This window comes from Schistosoma mansoni, chromosome 4 (genome assembly GCF_000237925.1).
Source record: "Schistosoma mansoni strain Puerto Rico chromosome 4, complete genome".
NCBI classification, from domain to species: domain Eukaryota; kingdom Metazoa; phylum Platyhelminthes; class Trematoda; order Strigeidida; family Schistosomatidae; genus Schistosoma; species Schistosoma mansoni.
This window is the reverse complement of record NC_031498.1, coordinates 7,071,457-7,088,887: the sequence shown is the minus strand read 5'-3', so window position 1 is coordinate 7,088,887 and position 17,431 is coordinate 7,071,457. Positions and strand designations below refer to the sequence as shown.

At 39.6% G+C, this 17,431-nt stretch overlaps 1 protein-coding gene and 1 non-coding gene across 2 annotated transcripts; both read right to left on the bottom strand.

Moving 5' to 3' along the window:
- Window positions 1-1,387: 1,387 nt before the first annotated feature.
- Smp_126860 (rab-gap/tbc-related) lies at window positions 1,388-13,074 on the bottom strand (the record flags this gene model as incomplete). Its single annotated transcript, XM_018796680.1, has 7 exons — window positions 12,985-13,074; window positions 12,866-12,943; window positions 11,348-11,535; window positions 9,898-10,071; window positions 4,717-4,841; window positions 3,310-3,435; window positions 1,388-1,519 (listed from the first exon to the last, which is right to left on the bottom strand). The coding sequence occupies exons 1-7, from the start codon at window positions 13,020-13,022 to the stop codon at window positions 1,388-1,390; spliced, it is 861 nt and encodes a 286-aa protein (XP_018651798.1). The 5' UTR covers window positions 13,023-13,074.
- On the bottom strand, window positions 4,198-4,283 carry Smp_tRNA_00499_Pseudo_CAA.1.1. Its single transcript has one exon. It is a non-coding gene (tRNA).
- Window positions 13,075-17,431: the final 4,357 nt, after the last annotated feature.

Sequence of the window (17,431 nt, the reverse complement as noted above, 5' to 3'; positions counted from 1 at the left end):
AGCCATCGAAGTCGATGTTTAAGATAGTGACCTAGGTGAATTATCGTTGCTGTGCCCGAACACACGATATCGAACCTCTGCATTACTAACATGATGTTGCCACTGGATGTCAGCAATCCTCCAGAGACGACGATGATCGAACACATAGAGTCGCCTAACATCCTTAACTCGGAGAGGCTAGGTTTCACAATTATAGAGCCAAACTGCTCTCACCGACGCGTTGTAGATCCGACCTTTTACAGCCAGACTAACATCACGAAGGCGCCAAAGATGGCTCAGATTGGCATAAGCCGCTCTGGCTTTCACTATACGTGGATTGATCTCATCACTCGCGCCACCACCAGCAATTATGCAGCCACCCAAATACACCAACTTTTCGACTACTTCTACCTCCTCACTACCCAGGGTGAGTTCAGGGTCATGCCAGTCTTGTAAAAGTACTTTGCACTTGGAAGGTGCAAAGCACATACCATAACTACGGGCACTTATTGGCCAACTGATTAAGTGCGGATTGCATGGCCTGGGTATCATAGCACAGTAAGACAATATCATCCACATACTCAAGGTCGGGAAGTCTTTCTGCAAGTAACAGATCCACACCGTCATCACCTACATCCGTCAGAGCTGTTTCCAGAACGTCATTGATAGCAAAGTTGAGGAGGAATGGTGAGATTGGACAACCCTATCTAACTCCACTGCTTGAACGGAACAATTGAGAGAGGTGTTTGTAGTATATAGGGCCTTCAAAATGTTAATAAACTACTCAGGCATACCCTTCTTTCACAGACGATGTTGGTGTTATAACATTTGTTGGAGGATGAAATGATATGATCAATGCATCCTCGACCAAAACGAAAGCCAGCCTGCTCCTTGTTAGTCAATTTTTCTCGAGTTTTGAACAATCTACGAAGCATGATGGAAACCAGTAGTTTGGACGCAATCGAAAGTGGTCTCATTCGCCGATAGTTTTCGCAGAAACGACATGAACCCTTGTTAAAGATAGGGAAAACTCTCGACTCATTCCCTGACATTGGAACACTCTTTAAATGCCAGACCTTTATAAACGACTCGCACTTTGATGGAACTTTCTAATCTAACAGCTCATAAAGACTGTTAATGGGGATCCAGTCGATCAGTGCTGACTCAGCTCTAGTGCTTAGTGAGAATCCAATGCTAGCAAAACCAGAAGATGCCACAGAGTCCCCGAATAAACGCACGTGGAACAAGCTTTTAGAAGCGATAGAAGGAGAGAGAATTTGTAGTACTTTACTGGAGTCTTAAATACGAGTCTCGGGTAGGCAACAGACATCGATATTAAGACTTTGTAAAGACATAGCCAAACCTATCTGTTATCCGATCCGCATTCGTGTGCGAACGTTGAGGGAGGTCAGTTATAATGGTATATGTCGTTCCAGAAAAACTGTTTTAGTATTCGTATTCGGTGGTGACATTCAACTTTTGACCAGTCAGTGACTCGAGACCGTTTAGATAGGACAGGATTTCCACTATAGGCGAGCTGCTGTATAAGTTGAAAAATAAGAATACACAAAGTGAGAATAGAAGGGAGTAGATAAGCGACGTAGTATATAACAAAAAAATGAATGTGAATTGTCTGAATTTTAGTTGAAGCGAGAATAGTATTTCCAGTAGCAATTGTCGTTTCATTTTATTTGTATATGGCCTGTGATACTACCCGAGTGCCCAGACCGAAGCAGGTGGTTTTCTTAAGGGGGCCACACCCGGAACCTTCGACCTAAAGGTCTGACCCACAAGGCAGTGAAGGAACGTGAGGAGATGCAGTCCCATGGTAGCCGGTGACCAACGATTGATTCGCACGCCATTTGTTCCCTCCGGATACTGGAGCCCATGAGCACCACTGGTTTGAAACCAGGGTTTGCCAACTCCTGACACTAGACTTATGCCCCCAAATGACCTGGTACGGCCAAAAGTGGGGAGAGTCAGCTCTCCCTCTCGAAATGCTCTCACATGGCCACGCGTATGTAGCCTCTGCCAGGGAAGTCCTACTCACTGCATTCCTGCGGCATCACTGTTGTTTACGAAATTGAGAGAACGAAAAGCGAATGTCCGGCGCTTTAACCGGGTTGGTGGACACGGAAAGTCCGCCCAGAGAAGTTGGTAAACCCTGACCCCAAAACAATCGTGCACATGGGTTTCAGGATCCTGAGGGAACAAATGGCGTATGAACCAGTTGTTGGTCACCGGTTACCATGAAACTGCATCTCTTCACGTTGCTCCTCTTCCTTGTGGACCAGACAATAAGGTCGAAGGCTTCGGGCGTGGCCCACCTAAGAAAACCGCCTGCTTCGGTCTGGGCACCTGATCAGTATCACAGCCCTCACAAAAATCAAATCATATTCGTGCGGCGCATATATATATATGGTGCCCCTTTGTACCAATATTTATGTGTTTAAATAAGTAAATTGAAACTCCCCTAGGTGAACTCTCCGTGTCCATCAACCCGGTTAAAGCGCCGGACATTCGCTTTTCGTCTTCTAAATTTTGTAAACAACAGTGATGCCGCAGGAAGGCAGTGAGTAGGACTTTTCTGGTAGTGGCTGAAGAATAAAATGATTTCATCTACACTTATTAACTGGTTTAGGCGCGCGTATAGAAAGCTTGTGTATCAGGATCAGAATTGGACACCACACATATTTATTTTTTCAAATAGCTGATTACCTAGACGTATCTCACATATATAACTTCGCAATTTTTTAGCCGCTATATACATTTGTCATATTTTAAATTAACTTGATTTACTCGCCAGAAATAAGATTTAATAGACAAAGGTTCACATTAATTCAACATTCATTTACAAACGAAAATTGCTGAATTGTAGTTGGTTATCTACAAAATAGCCTTCAATCATATATATTGTTACACACTTCCATCCACTGTTTTTTGAAATATATTATTTCTTACCCTACTACATATGAAAATATTTACTAATTTACTGAATAAATAGATAGGTTTAATGCTAGATGTATTTGGCATTCAATAAGCAACTAAGGGATTAATCAAATTACATTATTCGTACATACGGAATAGACTGCTTCTTTTGAGCATATTTTCGGCACATATATTTATTCATAGGTAGCTGAAAAGTGTGATCTATTGGTCACTTAACGTGGTAAAAAATGTAACGTTTATTCCATTAGGTTGATACACTAAACAAAACTCTATTTCTTGACAACTTCATAAAATAAATAAATAATCCTGATTAATAACAAACTTATTAACAATAATATCTTTAATCAAATAGAAAAGATGAATACCGAAAAAAAAACTTACAGAAGCTATAGGCAATGGACGTGGACAAGATAAATTGAATCGAGCATCACCGACAACTAGACGAACTTCTTGATTATCTAATAATTGTATTTTCCCGAATAAACCTTCCTTTATTTGCTCATTATCCTGAAATTAAAGAAATTTAATCGACAACAAGAATTAAAGAAATTAACCAACAAATTTTATAATGCGTAATAACGTGTATACTAATCAGTCAACTATAATCAGATGTGTATCACCTCAAGCTGGTTGACTACATTAATACAAGGAAATAAAACTAATGAACATATATCTCGTTGACAGCAAATAATAAATATTTTGAATATTTTTATAAACAAATCTACTAGGCACCTACTATATTTATTTTATTTATTTGGACACATAAATATTGATACAAAAAGGCACCGAATATATATGAACCGCACAAGTCACTTGGTTTGTGTGTGGTCTATGATACTACCCGAGTGCCCAGACTGAGGCAAGTGGTTTTCTTAGGGAACCACACCCGGAGCCTCCGACCTAAAGGTCTGACCCACAAGGCAGTGAAGGAACGTGAGGAGATGCGGTCCCATGGTAGCCGGTGACCAACGGTTGATTCGTACGCCATTTGTTCCCTCCGGATACTGGAGCCCATGTGCACCACTGGTTTGGGGTCAGGGTTTACCAACTTCTCTGGGCGGACTTTCCGTGTCCACCAACCCGGTTAAAGCGCCGGACATTCGCTTTTCGTTCTCTCAATTTTGTAAACAACAGTGATGCCGCAGGAAGGCAGTGAGTAGGACTTCCCTGGCAGAGGCTATATACGCGTGGCCATGTGAGAGCATTTCGAGAGGGAGAGCTGACTCTCGCCACTCTCGGCCGTACCAGGGCAGTTGGGGGTAAAGTATGTGTCGAAGGTGGGATTCGAACCCACGCCCACATCGTGGATCAGAACACCCTTGAATCTTGCGCCTTGGACCGGTTGACCACTCCTACCATATCTATTGACTCTGAAATGAAGTATAATCTACTGAACTGGAGTTTAATTTTAAAATTATATTATCAACAGATGAATGTGGTGTTTAAACAAAAATGATCTGATAGACGATATTATATATATATATATATATATATATATCGACTTAAATACTATAATATTGAATACAATGGACAAGATATTCAATGGGTATTCACAATTGAAACTCAACGGTGCAATATAGCTTGAAACCAAGTGTTTCCAAATTTAAAAACTAATACGAAACATTTATTAAATGAAAAATCAAATTTCTATGTCATACGGTGATAATGAAATATTTTTGTCTTAACATGTCAATAATTTCTGATAAAATAGTAAACGATGTGATTTTGTATTACAATATTTAACTTGCGTATAACAAATATAATTTTCAATAGTAAACATGTACTTACCGGTGGCAACAATTTATCTGGTAGTTGTAAAGTAAATAGTCTGCCTGAAGTAGCACCATCGGAGAACAAATTAAACGGAAATCTAGAACTCCATCCATCAGATAAATCTAGGTCTCTAAAAGGATCTAAATGTAAGTAGCGAAAGTATATTTTAATGGGAAAAACGACTAAAAATTAAAAGTACCAAGTAAACTTCGATCAATCAATATCATATATGGAAAGTTAAGCATTTGAACTTTTCGCTACTGAACTGTTTATCTATTATTATTGCTAACAGCGTCGACGTACTACTGGTTCGGTTTTACTTATTTTACCAACTGATTTTTAAAACTTTCGATATTTTCAATTGACTTATATATAATCTAGTTAATTTCTCTTGTTTAAATGCTCGTCCGTTCATAATGGCTAGATCAGATAAAAAAAAATATCCTAGTTCATATTTAACCATTATGACACAAAAATAACCTGTACGTTGGCTGAACCTCACTAACCAAGTTTCAACTCTAAAACACATAATATGTATCTTTGGAATTTTCCAAGACCTACTTTGCTTGTGAGCGACAAATGGTGTATTAAGTCAAGAAATCCCTGAACCCATGAGTATCGTCCGTCATCTCGTTAGCCGTAATTACTTACTTACGCCTATCAACCCTCGTGGAGGAGCATAGGCCGTCCACCAGCATTCTCCATCCAACTCTATCCTCAACAATCCTTTCTAGTTGCTATTCATTCTTTTCATGTCTGCTCCCGATTCCCAGTGCAATGTGTTCTTTGGTTTGCTTCTTTTCCTTTTCCCTTCAGGATTCCAAGTTAGCGCTTGCTTCGCGATGCAGTTTAATGATTTCTGTAATTTATGTCATATACACCTCCAACATCTTTTCCTAATTTCCTCTCCAGCTGGAAGCTGATTTGTTCTCTCTCACAGTAGGCTGTTGCTGATGGTATCTGGTCAACAGACAATTGTTTATAAATACCTGCACTTTTTTGATGATGGATGTAGTAGTTCTCCAAGTCTTAGCTCCATACAATAGGACTGTCTTGACGTTCGTATTGAAGATTCTGACTTTGATATTGGTTAACAGTCGCTTTGAGTTTTATATGTTCTTCAATTGTAGTGTAGTGAACAAAACACTGGTTGGGGACAATCGAATGTATTTAAGCAAAAATTACAGACTATCTCAGTAAATTCTGATAACCAAACAATGAACAGTCAATTTGCAAATTAACAACCAATTGTTTCAATCTTCTCTGTTTCTTCTCTAATTTCATTGCTCATGCATTTTCCAAACGATTGCGCTTCATTTCAGTTCTTTGCACATCGGTCTTCTGGCAAAATACATTCTATGTCTGACCAACACCATATACTACTTATATAGATATAAGTAGACCACACCACAGTAGGAATGCAGTCCTTGTTTTGCTAATCACTGCATCCGATCCTCCTTGTTCATGGATGGGGCTGTCCAGGTAAGTGAAAGTTTCCACCTCTTCCAGAGCTTCTCCATGAACTGTGATTGTGTTGGTGTTCTCCGTGTTGTATTTGGGGATTTTGCTTTTTCCCTTGTGTATATCAGGGTCTAGTACTCCAAAGACTTCTGCTACACTGACTGTGTTCATCTAAATTTGTTGGTGTACATGGGAAAGGAGAGTTAGGTCATCTGCGAAGTCCAAATCGTCTAGTTGAATGAAAGCTCTTTATTGTATTCCATGCTTCCGCTGAATTGTGGTCTTCATAATCCAGTCAACCACCAGAAGAGAAAGTGAGAGAGTAAGTAGACTTGTCTGACTCCAGTTTTTATTTGGAATGCATCTGCCAGCTGTCCTCCATGCACCACTTTGCAGTGTAGTCCGCCGTATGAATTCCGTATGATGTTGACGATTTTCTCAGGTACACCAGTGTCAAAGAAGGTTCCATAAGATTCTCCTATTCACTCCGTCAAATGCCTTATCATAGTCAAGGAAGTTGATGTTTGGCGACGAATTCCATTCAGTTTATTATTTAATATCTCGTAGTGTCGCGATTCGGTCTGTGCACAACCGATCCATACGGAATCCAGCCTGTTGATCTCAAAGTTGGACGTCTACTGAATCCAGTTCAGAAACATTGTGTCGAAAACATTTCCTGGTACCAATAGTAGTGCGATGCCTTTGTAGATCTCACACTAGCTCAGATCTCCTTTTTTGGTATCTTGATGAGGTATCCTTCTTTCCAGTCTGTCGGCAGTTGTATCTTCTCCCAAATCTTCCTGAATAGAACGTAGGGCATGTTTGCAGTTGCTTCTGTGTCCGACTTCAGTGCTACAGCTGGTTTGTAGTTAGGTCTTGCTGATTTCTCAATCTTGATTTATCTGATAGCTATCCTAATTTCTTCGATCGTTGGTGGAGTGACATCAATAGGAAGGTCTGTAGGTGCTGCTTCGATGTTTGATGGGTCCAGTGGTGCTGGCCTATTCAAGAGTTTCTCGAAATGTTCAACCCAACTGTCCCTCTGTTTTTGAATCTCAGTGATTGGCTTGCCTTGTTTGTGCTTGACCGGTCTCTCTGGTTTACGATATTTCTCTTCTAGCTTCTTCGTTCTATCATATTGTTGATTCCTATTTCGTTCTCTTGCAGCTTTCTTCGCTATCGTTGCTAGGTCTTCAATGTATTTTCGCTTGTCAGTTCTAACGCTTTTCTTTTCTTGCTTGTTTGTTTATGTGTATTCAGCTTGTGCCTCGATTTTCTCTGTTCTTGTTCGGCTGTTGTTAATTGCTGTCTTCCTTTCTTCAATCTTGTTCAGTGTTCCCATAGAGATCCACTCCTTGTGATGATGCTTCTTGCTGTCCAGAACCTCCTGACATGTTGAAGTCAGTGCCTGTTTGGTCCCTTTTCCAATTGTCCTCCATAGTAGTTTCTTCTTTTTACAGTAGATTATGTAAGGCTTGGAACCTGTTGTTGAGAGTTATCTTGAATTCGTTGAGTTTGTCAGTATGTCGAAGGAAGCCTGCACTGAACCATTGTAATGCTGTTTGTCCAGTCTTCCAATGCTTTTTTGGCTTCAGTTTCATCTTGACAAACATCAGATGGTGATCTGAAGCTATATTAGCTCCTCTTCTACTTCTCATATCTTCTATTGGTCTTATGAATTTTTTACTGATGCAAATATGATCGATCTGGTTCTGTGTTGTGTGATCCGGTGAGACCCATGTAGCTTTGTGTATGCGTTTGTGTGAGAATATTGTGCTACCCATAACCATTTTGTTGAATGTACATAAATTCGCGAACCCGTCACTATTCTCGTTCCTTTATCCCAGTCAGTCCATGGTGTCCCACGATATCTTCATAACTGTTGCTGTCCATTCCGACTTTGGCGTTTAGGTGTCCCATCAAGATGTTCAAGCAGTTTTCCGAGCACTTCACTATGATTGATTGCAGCCTTTTATAAAACTGATTTTTATCATCGTCATTGCTATCATTGTTGGGTTCTTAACATTGGATAACAATCATTGTGACTCCCTCCTTCTTCGTCTTGAAAGATGCGTTGATGATCCTGGGTCCATGAGATTCTCATCCTATAAGTGCTTTTCGTACTTCTTTGGACAGCATCAGAGCAACCCCTGAGTTTGTGGAGCACTTTCCTCTTCCTGACCACAGTACAGCAGCATTTTTCTCGAATCTAATCTTTGCTGTCCAGCTCAGATCGAATGGGTTTCGCTGATTCCAAGTACTGACGATTACTATCTCCTCATTTCCGTTGCTATTCGACTGATCTTCCCCGTCTCCCACATTGTCCAGGTGTTCCATGTACTTATAAAAATTGTTGCTCTAGTTGTTAGAAAGACCATCGGCCTCGTAACTTCCGAAGAATCTCGGCTTTCATCATGAGGCGTCATAATTCTTCCTTCAACTCCGATGGCAGAGTTCGAGTGGTTTAATTTGTTCATTCTGGTTAGTGATTTTTTAGCAAAGTTGTCTTCTACGGAATGGATTTGCTGACCCCATGTCCAACTCTTCTCCTTTAGAGGGACTTGGGACCGACATTAGCCCTACAAGAGCTACAGGCGGAGTTCAGCCGTGATCAGGTCCATATAACGACTGTCACCGCAAATTATATAAATAAGCTTTTTGTCTCATTGCCAACCGGCGAACGTACAGTACTTAATTAAGTAATATTGAAATATCCAACATGATGTACAACGCTATTCTACAAAATATTACTTATAGTTAAATTTACACTTGGTTTACTATTAAATAACCTCGTATCTGGATTTATTTCAAATCAAATCAAGAAGTAGATATCACGGAACGACGAGGAAAAATTCCTCATTCTCAAAATGAACTAAAAAAAATGAAATTTTTTAATATTTCATGATATTTTTTATATAATAAAATGTTAGATGAGTTATGACTGAATTAAATGAACAGGCCAGTACAAAATTTACTATTTGAACTGTAATCAACCGTTTTCAGCACAAGATAACTAAGACTTCCTAGAATAAACATCTGATGAATATTTACATGAATAAGCGGAAACGTTCTAGCTCGGAGTGATTGAAAACATTTTGAAGGATTACATGACAGCTTTTTAATTTAAATTTACTGGAACTTAACTTTATTTTCATTACTGGGACCGTTCCAAAAGTTCCTCGTACTCATGAAAATGAGTCTACAAGTTAAATCCCTTCTTCGAAGAGAACCTTCTAATACTTTGCTGAAGTCTTTGTACTATATTTATCACCATAAAGAGAAAGTTATTATGTATTGCTTTATTTTGTCCCAATAAGTGACCAGATAAGGTCGAACCATCACCATCTACATCAATAAATCATCCCAATCTATACACATTTCACTGTGGACGCTTCCCGTTCCCATAGAATTGGGTAACCTGTCGAACTTCATAACAATATCTATAGAAAATGAGTCATTACATAATACATACTCATCTCCACGTTACGACTTAGAAATACTCATCAGAAGTTATTGTACTTTGGTTTCTTAATTGTTCCCTCAGTAAAACGTATTTTCTACCTCAAAATAGATTATCGTATAATCTCTACTCAATACAACAGAAAATGATTTTGTTTTAAAGCTATTTTAATTACCGTACGCGGGTGAAACTGTACGGGGAACATCTGCAAAAATTACTTAATGACTAGGATGCCACTACCAACATAAGAAATGGTTACATGAAATTATTTTTACCTAGATCGAAGTCTTGACCAGCAGCAGAATCATGCATTATAACTGGAGGATTTTTAAATAATTGTTTGATATCTGTTACAAATGCTTCACAGTGATTGAGAGGATTTAAATTGGATTCTGTTTCAGCAAACTCCACGGCCTCAGTCTGTGGCAAAACAGGTTCTTTTGTTTCGCCTGTAACAAGATGCAAAAAACCATACAGAAGGAAGTATACAGTGGCAATTTCATGAAAGTAATGAGTATATCATACTAAGAATGTTGTGTGCCACAAAAATACGGACAGACAAATATCTTCTCTTTGAAAACTACTCTATGCATAACGACAGTTCAAGATTATACTAAACAAAACCTTGTTTAAACAAGCAATTTGAGTGGTTATGGCACTAAACACTGTTAGTAAAAACTCTCCTTATCATTTCAAGCAATTACTGCACAACGTAGCCTAGTGCCGACACGTCTACTTGATTGATAGATTTTTATTACTAATGAGAACCAGACACCACAAATCGTGACAGAAATTCCTTAAAATCGACCCTGAAACGTTACAGCTTTTAACAAAGGTTTATTTTGTACAACAATAGCTTTATATTAGTTTAGTACCTGATTGATAATCCCAAAAACCATACTGTGTCGCTGTACACAGATGTGAGCTGCTGTTGGAAAATGGATGAAATTGGTTGCTTTTAACCCTCAATCTTGACAGTTGTCTAAGCACATTTACCCTTTTATTGAATGACACGCTTCATGAGATTAGGCTACTCTATTGTGGCCGTAACAATTCAACAGCTACCCGAAAAAATATATGGGTGATTTAGAGTAGTGATTGTTGAAAGGAATTTAAGTAAGTCGAAAAGTGATGAGAAATGTATTAATAATGACAATTTTGATGTCGGAACTATATATATATGACGATAATTAACACTTACTTGGGCTAAGATCTGAAGTATTTACTATTTTAACCGATTCTATGATTTGACACAGCCAAACACTTGGAAATAACACAATGAGTAAATACTTTCGGTCTAAATTCAAAAACCATTATCCACCACGATCGATAGACAGCCGCTTGTCCCGAGGTCAAACAGCGGCTAGCATAAAGCAAGTCAGAAGAAGGCTACGAGAACGCAAATGAAAACATCGGACCAGTTTATGAAGTCAGTGTTTTCTGGATTTAACCGAGTAGGCAGGTGGTTGGTTAGAACCCGTTAGATAACTGCAACCACTGGTTGGAGTGACTTAGGTGATATATAGAAGGACTATGAATACTTTGAAAATAAACTACCCGACTAAGATAAGCCAGTGCTACAGAAAAATTTACGACTGACTTCAAAACGAGTTAAGGTTTGGAAGGTAAGGTTGTGAAGTCTTAGTGCTTTGCTCGATGAATACTCGAGGGATGAGTAATCAACTTATTTCAGTTTGAAAAAGAACTCTAATTCTGGTTACTTACATAACTCAACAGCATTCCTATCTGGTTTAGCGATACAGCCTATCCCAGTTTCAAAGATTGAATAACTGTGAACAAATTGTGGTCTTGTACTTTGGCATCCCGAACGCTGAGTATCGTTTTGATAAGATCTAGTTGACCTTGGTTCTGGACGAGTTTTGGGGACATCTTGCCTTGGACATCTATTAGCACTAAAAGGAGGCAAAAACGAAAGTGATATAAAAAACAATATGACCAGGGTAAGTCATAAATGAAGCAAAATCTGTACATGAAATTCTATGATAAACAACACAAAGAGCTGTGCTAATTCACAAACACAGGCTTGGGAGTTTTCTTAATCACTGAACTGAGATCACACAAGTTAGTGGTAAACCTACCGTAGTTTTGATTACAATAATAAAATATAAACCTATTCAAGTAAACGAAAGCTACTATAGTCCTACTTCTATTTAATTAGACCGTATTACTCGTAAAACACTGCTTCTGATTATCTGTTTATTGACTGTAGGACCTTTCACAGCCTTTTTTCAACAGCCTCACCATTTTGCTTAGTATGGTGCATCTTTGGGGGCTATATTTTACAAGATCTATAATCGTTATCAGTAGGACTATAAATCCAACAGCAATTACCATTTTCCACTCATCTTAATAACGCGTTTGAGTAAAGAGATGTATATTAAAAGGAATCGTATAAATGTTGCAGCAATGACGATAAAAGGGATTAAACATTGAGCATATAGTTTAAAATAGAAATAGGAAGGCATATATAAATACTGGAATTTATGATGTACTGTTTATTTAGAATATTACAGAGGGTATGATCTATGAGTATTTGAGTGATATAAGATGTCCTTGACAAACACCACCCACTTAATACGGTCGAAATGGGATTATCAATTAGAGTTAGAAATTGAAATCAGTTAGCACTGGGAATAAGACTTAAGGTCTTCATCACAGATTTGTGTCAGATATAATGCTAAAATGTAATACGGCCATTTGAATGAATATCGCTCCAAAACCCAGAAGTCACAAAATTAGTTCTGATTGGTTTGTCCATAAACTATAGCCGCATCGGATTACTAAACTAGCAGCAGTATTGGAAGTGACAAGTCCACACTATCTGCGAATAAACCTGCCAGTCGGTAAGTCAAGACTCTTTATTAGCCTGGACATCCACCAAAACACAATTCCAAATATCCTAGTCAGCTACTGTTATTATGTCGACATCGTTCAATACATAAAGTCAACCCGGTTGCCTTAAGCAGCATAAATGAAAGAGCAACCTTGGCTCAGAGCGTCAACAGTGTCATAATAAAAATAGTGTGCAACCATTCACGCTATACCAGGAAGCAGGAATCGATGCTTTGTTAATTGTTTACAGCAAACTTAACTGCATCTTTTACACAAAACGACATGCTCACGAAACAAACACATGAATACATAAAGATGCGTGAATTATCCAGAAAATTTTCCAAACTACAGCGGAGAGTAAGCAACCATGACAACAATAACACCACTTACGTATCATTTTGACGAGATTTATTCAAGGCCTTGGATATGTTTGGAATGAATTTTCTCTTCGAGGATGTGACGCCTAAACTAAGAACGACACTTTGTATTTAGCTTGTAAATCATATTACTCTGAAGCTTCTATCCTAGAGATGCTGTTGTGTTTCATCCGTCAATACTATCACATGACTACACGCCTGACCAGGTACCACACACTTTCAGAACGCCCACTCGAACATAAAATATCCAATATCCTTATGACGAGCTGGTATAGACCCATTGGTTTATTTGCGTTAGCTTCTTGTTGTTTCAGTATTATTTCAGGTGTTTGGTAATTTCCAGTGCTTGATCCTGTTAAGCTCCAACTTCGACATCGAACCCTGACTGACCAACTTTTAGTTTCGCTTATTCAATTTACTGTATTTCATGCTTGTGTTTTTGTTAACTGTTGTCTATCGCTCTCCTTATTAAAAACGTTTCAACAGCAACAATGATCTAGGGCTTGTTTTGATTTAACTTTGCTTTTGTGTATTCATTGCATCAAAATTATAATTGGTCTAATTTAACTTGGATTGTTTCAGTTAAGGTTGGAAATATTTTTTAACTCCGACTTATGTTACTTTTTTCCAGTGTATTCTTACACTAGTGACCATATCGTTATCATGTTGTTTTTTGACCCTCTTAACACCTTTACAATGGTTGGTAGTACTTATAAAAAGGAACACCAACTTTTTCTTTCCCATGAAGGAAGTAATGCAATGTGATGAGTGTAAGAAGTGGTGCTAGGATCAAACTTACTTACTTACATACTTACGCCCGTTACTCCCGATGGAGCATAATCTGCTGACCAACATTCTCCAACCCACTCTGTCCTGGGCCTTTCTTTCTAGTTCTATCCAACTTTTGTTCATTATTCTCATGTCTGTCTCTATTTCTCGGCGTGTGTTCTTCAGTCTTCCTCTTTTCCTTCGGCCTTCAGGATTCAGTGTGAGGGCTTGTCTTGTGATGCAGTTGGGTGATTTCCTCAGTGTGTGTTCTATCCACTTCCAACGCTTCTTTCTGATTTCTTCCTCCTCTGGAATCTGGTTTGTTCTCCCCCACAGTAGGTTGTTGCTGATAGTGTCTGACCGACGGATCCGAAGTATCTTGCGTAGACAACTGTAAATAAACACCTGTAACTTCTGGTTGATGATGGCTTTCGTAGTTCTCCACGTCTCCGCCCCATACAGTAGAACTGTCTTGACATTTGTATTGAAAATTCTGATCTTGGTGTTGGTTGACAATTGTTTTGAGTTCCAGATGTTCTTCAGTTGTAAATATGCTGCTCTTGCTTTGCCGATCCGCGTATTCACATCTGCATCAGATCTACTATGTTCATCAGTGACGTTTCCCAGATATGTAAAGGTTTTTTTTATCCTCCAAAGCTTCTCCGTCAAGTATAATTCTATTGGTGCATGTTGTGCTGTATCGGAGAATCTTGCTTTTACCTGTGTTTATATTGAGACCTACTGCTGTTGCGGCTGCTGCCACATTGGTCGCCTTCTCCTGCATTTGTTGTTGCGTGTGTGATAAAAGAGCCAGATCATCTGCGAAATTTAAATCGTCCAGCTGCATCCTACCTGTCCAGTGTACCCCGTGCTTCCCTCCAGATGTTGACGTCTTCATAATCCAGTCGACCACCAGGATAAAAAGAAAGTGCGAGAGTAAGCAATCTTGCCTAACACCGGTCTTTATTTCGAACGAGACTGTCAACTGTCCTCCATGCACGATTTCCTGGTCTAATCCATCATACGAATTCCGTGTGATATTGACTATCTTCTTAGGCACGCCGTAGCGTCAAAGAAGCCTCCATAATGTTGTCCTGTTCACACTATCAAGTGCTTTCTCGTAATCAATGAAGTTGATATAGAGTGACGAATTCCATTCAGTTGATTGTTCCACAATGATCCGTAGTGTTGTGATTTGGTCTGTACACGATCGATGCTTACGGAATCCCGCCTGTTAGTCCCGAAGTTGGGCGTCTACGGAGTCCCTCATTCTGTTTAACAATACCCTGTTGAAGACTTTTCCTGGTATTGAGGGAAGAGTGATGCCCCTATAGTTATCACACTTGCTGAGATCGCCTTTCTTTGGTATTTTGATCAGAAGTCCTTCTCTACAGTCTGTTGGTACTTCTTCTTCATAACAAATCTTACTGAAGAGAATGTTGAGTACCCTTGCAGTTTCTGCTACATCTGCTTTCACTGCCCCTGTTGGAATGGTGTCTGGTCCTGTTGCTTTGTCGCTCTTGATTTGTTTGATGGTAATGCTGATCTATTCAACTGTTAGAAGGCTAACATTGATTGAGAGGTCCGTGGGCACTGCTCCGATGTTTGGTGAGTTCAGTGCAACTGGTTGATTCGAGAGTTCTTTGAAGTGTTCTGCCCACCTGTTTCGTTGTTCTTCAACGCTGGTGACTACCTTGCCTTCCTTACTTTTCACTGGTCGTTCTGGTTTACGGTAATTTCCAGTAAGCTTCTTTGTTGTATCATACAATTGTCTCATGTTTCTTTCTCTTGCAGCATTTTCTGCCGTCATTGCTAAATCATCCACATATTTACGTTGTCGGTTCTGATGCTCCTCTTCACTTACTTATTCACTTCTGTGTATTCAGCTTGTGCCTTGGCTTTTTCTGCTCTTGTTCGGCTGATATTTAATGCTGCCTTTCTATCTCTCCTTTCATGAATCTTATCCAGTGTATGGACAGTGATCCATTCCTTGTGGTGGTGCTTCTAGTGGTCCAGAACCTCCTGACATGTTGAAATGATTGCCTCCTTGATACCTTTCCAGTTGTTCTCCACGGTAGTCTCCTCTCCATTGAGTAGATCATGAGAGGCCTGGAACCTGTTGCTGAGGGCTATATTGAATTTGTTGAGTTTGTCAGCATCTCGAAGAAAGGCCGTATTAAACTTTTGTGATGTTGTCTGTGCCGTTGTCCAGTGCTTCTTAAGTTTTAGTTTCATCTTGGAGACAAGCAAATGATGATCTGATGCTATATCAGCTCCTCTCCTGGTTCTCACAACCTCCATCGTCCTTATGAAACTTTTGTTGATGCAGATATAGTCGATTTGGTTCTGCGTAGTGTGATCCGGTGAAGTTCATGTGACTTTGCGTATGTGTTTGTGTGGGAATATAGTGCCACCTATTACCAGTTTATTGAAGGCATATAAATTTGTAAATCTCTCACCATTTTCGTTCCTTTCTCCTAGTCAGTCGATTTCGTCCCATGATGTTTTCAGATCCGGTGTTGTCCATTCCAATCTTGGCATTGAAATTTCCCATCAGAATGGTCAGATCCTTTGTTGGGCACTTCAAGACGATTGACTGCAGTCTATCGTAGAATTGATCTTTAAAGTCTTCATCATAGTCGTTGGTAAGCGCATAGCATTGGATGAAGTTCATTGTAATACCCTCCTTCCTTGTTTTGAAGGAGGCTTTGATGATCCTTGGTTCATGAGATTCCCATCCAATAAGTGCATTTTGTGCTTGTTTGGACAACATCATTGCAACTCCTTGTGTATGTGGAGCATTTTCTGCTTCATGACCGGGGTGTAACAGAAGCTTTCCTGAAGATGGTCGTTGTTGTCCAACCTACGTCTAATGTGTTTCACTGATCACAAGCATCTCCATGTTGTACTTCCTCATTTCTGCAGTTATTTGGGATACTCTCCCGGTCTCCCACATTGTCCGACGTTCCATGCACCTATAAAAATTGTTGCCCTGGTTGTTAGAAGGGACATAGGCCTCGTGACTTCCGATGAATCTCGGCTTTCATCATGAGGCGTCATAATTCTTCCTTAAACTCCCAGGGCAGAGTTTCAGTGGTTTGAATAATTTTTCTGGTTAGCGTTTATTTTAGCAAGTTGGTTTTCTACGGGATGGGGTCGCTAACCCCATGCCCAACCCTCCTATTTTATCCGGACTTGGGACCGGTAGCAGCCCTCCAGAGGAGCTACAGGCGGAGTTAGGATCAAACGACCATGGTCAAAATTTGGACACCAGCATGATTTGGAAAAAGTCATAGCATTTATTTTCCAGAGAACTCTAAAGGAGTTCAGTTCAAAAAATTGTTAACAATAGGTAAGAGGACCAACAAAAGTGTTGAACTGCGACCATATAGACACCTTCATATAATCCTAGGGTCGGAAAAACAATGAGCTAAGTAGCGCTGGTAGCCATGAGAGTACCGACATTCGCGTAAGACCTGACCTGTCTCTAGAAGATAGAGTAAAAAGGAGGGCGGCTGGACTAGAAACCCGTCGACGAAATGGTGAGGAAAGTCTCCGCTTAGTCAATTTCTGAATAGTCAAGTCTTGGCAGCGAATGCTACAAGGGCGTATGTGGATATGTCTTCCACTCTATGAGTTTTATATGCAAATGCTCGTAGACCAAGAAATAAATTCCGCGGTTTAGGAGCATAAGAATAAAGCCACTCGTTGTAGCTGTGACGAAACTTGATTAGTCCATGTCTTTGATGTGACTCCAGAAATATCCGGATAATACTACCCAGGAAGTGATGAGAATAAATTCAAGAAATGA